This window comes from Pteropus alecto, unplaced genomic scaffold (genome assembly GCF_000325575.1).
Source record: "Pteropus alecto unplaced genomic scaffold, ASM32557v1 scaffold7, whole genome shotgun sequence".
Taxonomy (NCBI): Eukaryota; Metazoa; Chordata; class Mammalia; order Chiroptera; family Pteropodidae; genus Pteropus; species Pteropus alecto.
In genome coordinates, this window is record NW_006494614.1 from 41,242,358 (window position 1) to 41,253,354 (window position 10,997).

At 39.6% G+C, this 10,997-nt stretch overlaps 1 protein-coding gene across 2 annotated transcripts in view; it reads right to left on the bottom strand.

Moving 5' to 3' along the window:
- Positions 1 to 909: 909 nt before the first annotated feature.
- Positions 910 to 10,997, bottom strand: part of BICRAL (BRD4 interacting chromatin remodeling complex associated protein like) — a 35,963-nt gene continuing 25,875 nt past the window's right edge. For both annotated transcript variants that reach the window (XM_015600533.2, XM_025042749.1), the window contains exons 9-12: positions 10,412 to 10,557; positions 9,099 to 9,193; positions 7,342 to 7,444; positions 910 to 4,744 (exon numbers count right to left, since the gene is read on the bottom strand). In XM_015600533.2, the coding sequence (XP_015456019.1) occupies positions 3,957 to 4,744; positions 7,342 to 7,444; positions 9,099 to 9,193; positions 10,412 to 10,557 (1,132 nt within the window). In that variant the 3' untranslated portion in view covers positions 910 to 3,956. The remainder of the gene's footprint in view (positions 4,745 to 7,341; positions 7,445 to 9,098; positions 9,194 to 10,411; positions 10,558 to 10,997) is intronic.

Genomic DNA, 10,997 nt, shown 5'->3' on the forward strand with positions numbered 1-10,997 from the left:
TTGCAAAGGGCCTGAAGATGAACAAGAATGTCACAATGGACACACATTTATCCTGAGCAAGAAGAGGAGGCTGACAAGAGGGGCAACGCTGCAAACCACATTAAGGGATCCATCCACTGATGGAATTATTCTAGCAGTCATTATTCCAACTTATATGAGAACAACTTCATATTTATATATTGATTACTGCAGAATCTTGATTGCTCAGGTGCTACTGCTTCAAGGGCAGGGGGAAGCAATTAAACCATAAAGTAAGGGGTATAAGTATAAATTCTAAGCCTCAAAGAAAACCTTAAAGAGAACTATACCCTCACCCCCAGAAATACATTTTACCCTCTCTTAGTTTCCCTAACAATTTAGGTAGAGTCACACAAGAACTCAGTAGGGCCTCATGGGGCTGATTTTACAGATAAGGTTACGGAAGTATTTCTCAACACAATTTGGTCGAATGTGTGAATCCAAAGAGAAAAATCTTAATTCTGGCACAAGTCTTATTGTAAAATAGTTTTCTTTACCTATCCTTTAGCCTTCCTCTTCTTTTTTCCCCTTCCTTCGCCTTCTTGTCCTTGCGGAAACAAAATGTAAGAATATATGGAAAAAAACTTCCTGCAGACTGAGCTCACTTATCTAATTTTTCAAATGGCCCCACTTTTCCTTCCTTAGTTAAGGACCTGTGTGACAGGAGGGATGGATATCAGAGATGTACATGACTAAACTTTCTCACTGACCAACTTTAAATTGTAACTGTTTGGAAAGGCCCATCAATTAAAATCCTACCACTTCACTGGTTATGCTACTTTGGGCAATGGTAAATATTTTTAACAGAACTCCCACTGAGCACTTACTCACCTTTTTCTTCTGGGAAAAGCAGCCATTCCTATTTGCAAAATCAAGACAATCACAGTTGCACATTTTCCCAAATCTTTGGCTGTATTGCAATGGTTGTTTCATTTTGTAATCTCCAACTAAACATTTCCTAACCATGGATTAACAATATAGTTACTGACTGGTTTCTTTTAACAGTATTTATCCAACATAACAAAATAAACTGCAATTTGTTATACTTTTTTTTACAAAACATTTTATAAATATTTTTACAAAATGTATACAAAGCAATTTCAAGTGAGACATACTATACAAATGAAGGTATTTAAGCAAATAAAGCCCACACCACACTGACAGTGAGTGACGCGTCCTCTTTTAAGTCAAGTCAGTCTGTAAGGCCTCCCTAATCTAACAAAGTCTACTAAATTCTTCAGAGCTAAAATAGTTCTTTTTCGTAATTGCCAGTTTAAAATTTGCTTTATCTTTAGGCAGTACTCAAGGACACAGAAAATCAAATGCTTAATAACAAATTCACACTTTTCCACAACAACAGAAAAAAAAAATGATTTTTGTTACTGAGTACAAGTAGTTCTAAAACTTAACTTTGACTATGAACCTGAACAACTGAGTGTTGGCCATCGGAAGCTGAGCTTTCTCCCTTCACCAGAGGGGGCTCGACATGCGGGTTATGACCCATGTGTGCATAACCTAATCACAGGAGTAAAACACGTTTCGTAATCTTCATTTGTCATTATCTAGAATCTTTCCTCCATAAAAAGTAAACGTACATACAAAGACACAAAAATTTACAAGTTTCATTTTGGTAGATTAGGCTCTCCATTTGCTAGACAAGTGTTAGGGCTTAAAAACCCTTTAAGATGGTATATAGGAAAGCTAGGATTGGGGAAGCAGGGCGGGATAGGGAAGAAAGAGAGGTGACAAATGTACACAAAGCTTATCTTGTCTCTTAAGAATTCCACTGATTCGCAGTAATTAATGTAACTCAATAGTGGCCTTCATGAAGGCTTCCAGGTAGAAAGTTCCACAATGAGAAGAATTTGATCAGAGGGAACCATCTTTAAGTCTTACTAGGAATTAGGGGAACATGAACTCTAAGGGAAGAAGAGCCTATGAGATCATGGGCTTCAGGGCAGAGTGTTACCCCAGGGCTGCCCAAACTGAAAGTTCCGACTGGCAACACCAACTTATCTTTCTAATATGTTACAATACAGGAAAAAGAGGAAATCTGCAACTTGGACATTGGCACAAATAAGGAAAAAATGGTAATCCAAAGATGGCCCAGTTTTTCCAATTTCTACTGGAGTGGGGAGAAGGTACTTTGCTTGTATGAAGACTGGCTGTCTCACATGGTTTCTGTGTGTGGTGGAAAAAAGGGCAGGGTGAGTACAGGTCTTCTGTTGCTGTGTTTCTAGTAATCAGAAGCCTTCCTTTCCATCACAGGCCAATCTGGAAAAGAAATGCCCAACATGATGACAATGGGGGTCATCCCCATTCTGGGGACAGCCAGAAGCGGATCCTGGCAATGTGTTAGAGTGGAGACCAGTGGGTACACCTCTAAAGCCAGAGAGATAAACAGAATAAATGAGAGAGTGCATACACATAAGAGGGAGAGTGTGTACATGCTATAACCACAATGAACTCTGGCTCTGAACAGCTCAGATACATGCACACGGGCATTGGTGAGAGTGCATATCAAATACCATTACGTAGCTTTCCCAATGACAGGACATAATTGATGATTACAGTGACGCTGAGTCTGAAAGTAACAATAAAATGGGATGATGACCTATGGCAAGTATACAAGAAAGGAAAATGGGGAATGCTCCCTGAAAAGAAATATAAATAAATAAAGCAATAAGTCATGTTCACTAATATGAACATGGGCCAAACACAAACCATGACGGGGCATGTCCTTTGGCTCTCAAGTGGGAATCCTGTGTCTCAGATCTCTCCTTTCCGTGGTGGGCTAGCTGGTTACCTTTGGTTTATCTGTGTTTTGGTAATGACTGCTGCCGGGGGTGACTACTGTTCTCAGACAACAAGAAGCAAAAAAAACAAGGCCAAAGTCCCCTTAAGGTTTAAAATGAAAAATTACAACATACTTTTCAAATGAAAGTGCTTTTGATGCTTGGCTATTTGTTGTGGGAGAGGGTGCAAAGAGAGGTTAAATGAAACAATACCCAGCAACAAACAAAAACGTACATCGTATGTTGACTATCTCCAATTATAAAATGCAAAACGCTTGGTTTTTTTTTTTCTCAATAGTTAACATATATATGCTTTTACATATATACATATTATATTCCTCATGGCTCTATCCCGGCCTCCCCTGTACACTGTGCCACTTAACCGGTTTCCATTTTCCTTTATTTAGCCTGGTGAAATGATCTCAAGTCATGCTGTTGCTACTAAGAACAGAGCATTCCCTAGATGAAATTCAACATGGATATGCTGAAAAAGCATAAGATTTTTGCTCCAGGAGCATCAGAAAAGCACTTGAACAATGAATAAGGAAGCCCTGCGAATGCCCTGCTTGTGCGCTACTGGGCTGCTTATACCAATGCTGGGGGGTCCCTAGCAGAGAGGCCAGCAACGTACTGCTCGGAGATGGCTGAGGGGGAGAACCATGTGGTCTCCCTTCAACAACAAAAAAACCCCCAAACCCCAAATTTGGAGATGCAGTGGGATATTCTTTAAAAAGTAGCTTCTATCAGTCCTGTTTGATTTTCTTTAATAAGTCTGTTCTTTGCAAATGACTTATGATTGTCAGAATTTTATCCAGGGCCAAGTGTACTTGATCTCATTGAGTTATAGTGTTTTTTTAAAAAAATTAAAAAAAAATGACTATAAGCACTTTTGGAACACTTGAAATGTGTAGGGCCTATCAGACTGCTTTCTAACAAGGATTCATTTTACTAAAAGATCTCCCTGTAACCACCACGAGTATTGCTCTTAAACAAAGAACAGGGTTGAGATTAGAAAGAATAACCTGTGATGAAAGATCACGCAGGCTGGAGACAGGAGACCGTTTCCATTTGCTTTTGCCAGGAAAGACTGCAACTTGTCCGGGGCGGGGTCTGGGGGGTGGGATGGGGGAAGGACTGCTGCTATTAACACTCTAGGATACTATTTACAGCTGCTTCTAAAATAGAGTCAGTTTCTACAACGCCTTCACTGTGGTCCGGGATGAACTTTTCCAGGCAGTTTTCCTGCGAAGCCATTGGAGAAAAGTTGGGAAAATCTAACTCAACAGAGCCACTAACTGCGGGGTCACTCTGGGGCTGCCGCCCCGCCTTTTTGAGTTCCAAGATGTTCTTAAATGTTGTTTCCAAACTCTTAGTGAGCTGGAGGTCTGGCTGGGGCTCTCCTGATCCTTTCATGATGTCTGTGTGTAAAACTTCATTCTTTGGAGAATTCCTCAGAGTTTTATCTTGGAAGGAATTGTTACATGTCATCTCCAAGTGAGAATCTCCTAAGATACTTGAGAGTTTGCTCTCAGTACCATGATCTGGTCTGGACGAGGTTTTCCGGTGCCCTTCAGGGCCGGGAGAGCACTCGCTGCCCTTCATGGAGTCTCTCCGGCTGATTTTCTCTTCAGATGCACCGCGGTACTGAACTAAGCCCACTTTGTCAAATTTCAGTGCTCTGCCGAGGCATTCGGTTTTTTTAGAAATGTTTCCTTCTGCGGAGACCACGATGTGGTTAGGCACTAGATGAAATTGGTCATGATTCGTTGGTTCTGCCAGGCCTGGTTTGGCTCGGTCTCTGCTTTGGGCCTTGGACGTCAGATGGAGAGAGCTGGTTGTTTTACTGCCATGCTGGTCGATCCTGCCAAACTGTGTGTCATGAGCAGCTTTATCAAGTTTGAAAGAACAACAGAAATCAGCCTGAAAACCCTCTGAAAATGGAAACAAACAAACAAAAAACATTAATGAACGAATGAGTGAGTAAGAACAATAAAACAGACCCTTGGTAGGTCAGGGGCAAAGCCGTCCCACTCCAGCCCACCCAGTCAGTCTTTTACATCCAAGAAGATGCAGAAGCACATTACTTGAGGGGGCATCCTATAAAAGTAACCAAGGCTATGGTGCCACAGCCTCCAGACAAGAAGCTTTAACCTCTTTGAAAGGTAGCTGCTTGATGACAAATGGGAAAGCAGGACAGGCAAAAAGCCCCACTTTGTCTTTGACCTCTTACTGCTATTTTTAAAGTTGTTGTTGTTGTTTTTAAATTAATGACTGCTTTGAAACAGTCTGACAATAGAAATTAGATACTAGTATCAGCCTGTTTTCTTCCTTGGAGCAGAGGGCCCTAGAATGAGGCTTTGGTGGGAGGTGGGGTAGGTTAGAGTGTGATGGATACAACTATTTGTCTTTGGGAGATGGCACTTCAGTCCCTCTAGACACATGTGAGGGGACTTGGCATAACTAGCTTTACTTTGCTAGGAGTACAAAATGAAGGTCAACATGCATCCAAAATGATATCTGCTTGGAAGGACAGTGAGGTGTGGAGGAACAGTGTCTATGAGTAAGCATTGAACTATACTAAGCTTGAAGAGCTAAGGATAGCAACAGAAATGTTAGTGAGAATTTAGGGGGTTGAGGGCACAGAGGGAAGAAGGAGACTATTGTTATCGTGCAATGGCAGAGAAAGTGTTCACTCTGGAAGTAATGAAAACGAAATGAATTTGTTCACCAAATCCCAAAATAAGAGATCTAGGGGATATAGCCTTGAAATCCAAATAGCTGATTGCATTCAATAAACACTGGCTATGTAGGCACAATACAGAGGAGAATGAAGCATGTCCCTGCCCACATTCATGCCTCATGACATTCATGCCTCAGGGGGATATGACAAAGTAGGATGGTTACTCCACAAACCTAATTCACCAAAAGGCAAGAGATTTCAGGTTCTAAGAAAAAGGGACAGGAATATATCCTACATTAGTCTCTTCTATGTTGGAAAGATTTGAGGATTCTCCTAAGTATATAGTAATTCTTTCAGATTCTCCCTTTAGACTGAGGGTAAGAATCATCTATTCTCTATGGAAATTTCTTGAGCCACATCAAACACAAGGCAGAACCTTAACCTTTAAGTATCAGAAAGGACGTTAGAGGAATGGAAGTAAAGTCACAGGAGAATACAGCAGGTCCTCAAATAACACTGCTTTGTTCAACATCATTTTGTTGTATCATTGATGGAAAAAAAAATTGATTCCCGGCTGGGCCACTGTCTCTGTGGAGTTTTCATGTCCTCTCGATGATTCTGTGGGTTTCCTCGAGATACTCCGATTTCCTCCCACACACCAAAGATGTACACATGAGATAAACTGGGTGTCTACATTGTCCCAGTCTGAGTGAGCATGGGTGTGAGTGTGTGAGTGTGCTGTGCGATGGAAGGCCATCCTGTTCAGGGTTGGAAAATAATTCTCTTATTTTTATTAATCTTTATTAAATGTGTGTATAGCTCACATTTATTTCAATGTTTACTATTAGAAGTATTTCTGGTCTTTCTTTAGAAGTTTGGTGATGTTTTTGTGATCAAAAAATGCTGTAGGAACTTAATTCTTCTTTATATCAATTAGTCTATGATAAAACTGGTTTCCTTATAGTTGTTTTGCTTTAAATTGCAGTTTCCAAGATATTAAGTGAAGACTTACTGTAATAGTCCAATAATAGGGGAATGGATTAGCTAAAGTATCAAATTAATATATTAAAATTTTATTAAATATTATTTTGAAGACTAAAGCAACATGATAAAAACTTCAGGTGTATTAAATGGAAGAAATTCAAATAAAAAATTATGTCTAGCATATGACATATGATTATAACTATATACAAATGACGTATGTAAATGAGAACCAGAACTGGAAGAAAACCTGGAGGAATAAAAACATTTCTTTTGTAGGATGGAAAAAGCATGAGTAAAATCTACATTCCATGAATTGTTATAATGTTATTTGATTTAAAAATGTTTAGAGGCTAGAAAAAAGTAAAGAGGATTCCTTTTTAAAAGGCAGAATGTGGGTCAAATCTAACATGTATGCAATTAACAGAAAACTGATGGGGTAAGAGAAAAGTACTTAAATGGAACATTATAATTTCCTATCTTAAGGACAGAGGCCCTTTTTTTTACTAATTTTTTTCCCCTACCAATGCCTTGCACATAGTAAGACAGCTCAGTAATTTGCTTAGGTTTAATTGCTTCTGGAAAGGCTTCTGACTTAATTTCATTCTCAAAAACTAGAGAAAGACTGAGAAGTTTAAAAGTGGGGAAAAAAATAATGAACTGCATGTAAAATTCCAGTTTGGATTTTGTACAATATAGACCTTCGCAGAGTATTCATATCCTGCTCTCAACTCTGGATTTTTTTCCCCCCAAAATTCATGTTCTTTCAGGTTTCTAATCAAAGGTGGGTTCAGAGAGACTACCCAAAGGCCCATGGCCCCTGAACCACAGTGGGAACACTCCTCTCTTCACTCTGGTGCATCTTACCAGGGTCCACAAGAGCCAGACGCTTGTCCCGGGAAAGAGATGCTCTTTCCTCCTGGTTGAACATTCTATCGATCATCACCATCTCAGCAGAGGGATTGATCCGCTGAAAATGAGAGAGTCCAGTCATTTCAGGTGCCTTTTAACAAATGCAAACATCTCACTGTATCTTTGGAACAAATAAAGCAATCAGAAATGAGAATTTAATGTTTAGGCTCTAGACGTGTCATATTCCATTTAGTTACATTTTCCCTTGCCACATAAGATGCATTCTTTAAAAACTATAATTTACGCATTGGCATAAAATTCAAAAGGTAATAAAGGGGAAGTGAAAAGTAAGCTTTTCTTCTTTGCCTCCACTATGCACCACGCCCGCTTCCCAGCGCCTCTCCCTGGAGGCACCCTATACCTTGCAGTTTAATACACTCTTCCAAAGACATATTATGCACACACATGCATTTACATTCTTCTTTGTATTTTCTTGCACACAAATGGTAGCAACTATACACATTGTTCTGCACCCTTCTTATTGCCCTCTCTGCTAATAATATGTTGGGAATTTTTTCCTTAGGATGACCTTTTACTTTATACTTTGCTACACTTTATGATTTTTGTTTTTGTTTTTGTTTTTAATTAAGGTTTTCCTTTTTTTGCTGTAAAGAATCATATCTTAAATTATATTTCTGGGTCTTACTTAACACGAAAATTCATGGCAGATATAACTGGACCAAATAAGTGGTCCTCTCTTCAAAAATGATAGTCTTTTTGATGTCTCAGAGTTTTATTTTAGAAATGGTTTTCAATATAAGAACAACTATTTCAGACTTTGGAGGCATAATTTTAAGTTAAAATATATTAGTAAACATATATATATTTAGGTAAGCACAAACACACATACATACTTATTTACAATATATTGCATATATAGATAATGTACTTCAACTAATTCCCTAAGGTACATTTTCAAAGTTGATCTCAAATTGAAAACCACTTGTAAGAGAACAATTTATAGGTTAAAGCCGATATGATTTTAGAACTGCTTTTAAAAATGTGAGAATAGGTGTGGTCTCCCCATCATTTTGTGAAATATCTTACTCCTTTCTCTGATTAACTGGTGCTTTAAAACCAGTTTCAGTTCTTCTCTGAGGTAATGGAAACGTCCTAGAATTAGAAAGTGGTGATGGCAGCACAATCTATGAATATACTAAAAACCATCAAGTTGTACATTTTAAAATTAAGTGGGAATTTTATGGCATGCCATTAATCTCTCATAATTAAAAATAAGACAAAACTAATTTTAACATTCGTCATCACCAAGTCCTTTCAGATGCAATTCTCAACAACCTCCACTGGCAGTGCCGCCACTCTTCTTCCCCATCTCTGAGCTGGTGAGCGGCAGCAGGCAGCATCAGAGTGGGGACCAGGCGGTGGGACGGTCCTGGTCTGTACCCTGGCTCTGCTAACTACCCTATAAACTTACTAGCTATATGATCCCGGACAAATTATTTAAACAAAGCCCTAGTTTCTTCATTTGGAACAGCTACAGTAACATTGATTGTGATCGACCATGTAAAGCAGAGTAGGTACATTGACTGCTGTCAGTAGCATAACGGTCAGACGTAAGTTTTTCTACAATCTCAAATATCTGTGCCTTTTAAACTATACTGGGAAACTCTGATTCCTTGAAGTTTTTCTTTCTGAATTAGTAGCTGTGACCTGTGGGGTTTAAAATACAAATACATTTGGTAGCAGAATTTTACCATGGCATCTTCTAGGAGCAGGCATCTGTATTTGTTAAGCATAGCTTGGGTCCTTTTTAGGAGTTGAGTGGCAACTGTTTCAAATTCACTGTCGACTTTAAAAAGAGAGAGAGAGAAAACAGTAAGAGAGTGCAATTCACCAGGTCTTAAATTTCTTAGGATTGAAATGCATTACTCTTCCATTATTCAAACACATCTTGTCTGTGGCAATTTTCTCTCTTTAGATTAGCTCTGCCTTGGTTAAACAACATGCTTCTGCACTGCTTTCCCTCACTGTCCCACTGGTAATGTGATCATGGAAACTAATTTCAATACTAGTTTATTTTACCTTTAATGAAGAAGCCAAAAAAATCACCTATAAAAGAAAACCATATAGCACAGACCAGCAATAAATATCAACGCATAGAGAATGATCCACTTGTTTAGATGATCTCAGCCTCCACTCCCTTCTAATAGTACGAAAAACTAAAACAGTTGAAACAGTGAAGTCCAACTGTCTGGGCTGGACAGACCAGTTTTATGTAAAGACACAAACTAGTTAATGATATCCTGTAGGTCATGGTGCTGTGGCTCTGCCCTTTGTCTGTTGGTCTCCAAAGGTCTCACATTTGTACTTCACTCTTCTCAGAGTCCTTACATCCCTGTTTAACGCTGGATCTATTCCCTGTTCCCTGGACTTCCCAGGGAAGCTCATAGTGGACTGACCGAGACCACAACACTGTGTCGGGGAACTAATGGAGTCAAGTCTTTGGAACGGTAGTGGGAAGGAGGGCAGAACCAAGTTGCATCAGAATGGGCTGAGTTTTAGGTTGGGATAAGGGGCCCTTATCTTTAACTTTTTTTTATTTTTTATTTTTGCCAGTTTCTTGACATACAGCAATGCCTTGTACTCACTTTGTAACCTCAGAGAATGCTTGTGGGGGCTAAAGGATCTATCTAACTCATAAAACTGGTAGTGAGAGCTAAGGATATGAATTCTGCCTAAATACAAGGACTATGCCTAAACCACCGTACACAGTACGTAGTTCAGAACCATCCCATCTATGGCCAGCAGATCAAACAATGCTTTGGAGTCACTGCCCCCCCCCAAAGTACTCTGACATTTGGATAAACCTTCACATAATATTGAGAATAAGTCACAACCCTAAACCAGGACTGCAAAATCAATTATGCTAGGAAAAAGTTAGGTCTGTGACTGAAAACAGTGACCTGGATAATAACATCTGGAGGCTACGTGGCTCTCGCTCTTCTGTGGGGCATCCACAGAGGGCACCTGGTATCAAAGTGGCAGCCTGCGGTTATAGCTTTTTTACCTTTCTTCAAGTCATCCTCAGTGGGCATGGAGCCCTGGCACACGTGGTAGGAGAGTAGCCTCTGCACCGCATCACTTAGTGATCGGAACTGACTTTTATCAGGTGTCACAGCGTGGGCTTGGTCCCTCTGTAACTGCTGGAGAATGCTTTAAAAGAGAAATGGCCAATGTCAATGGAGAGTCATGTTAGGAAATCTAATCCTTTGCATGCAAAGAAAATAAGACATACAGGAATGTTATTCATAGTACAGCAGTTCTGTTTTTTCTTTAATTTTATACTTGGTATACCATGGTAGGTTTAGAGTTTGGTCTAATTGTCTCCATAGAGGACTCAAACTATGGCCCTGGCTTCAAAAGCACAGTGTTCGGACAGTGAGCTCACGTGCGGGAGCTCACATAGACCTTGGCAATACCTGAGCATTGGCCAACTAAGATTATGCTAATATTTCTCTTCTGAATATAGGAGTTTATTAAACCATGCTTCTCTTGGAGACGCTTAGGCCAACCAAAGGGTATGTGGTTTGCTAAAAGGGCAAAGAATTCTTCTTAAGAACAAAAGAGCAAACAGTAGGCTCAAACTATTTTTG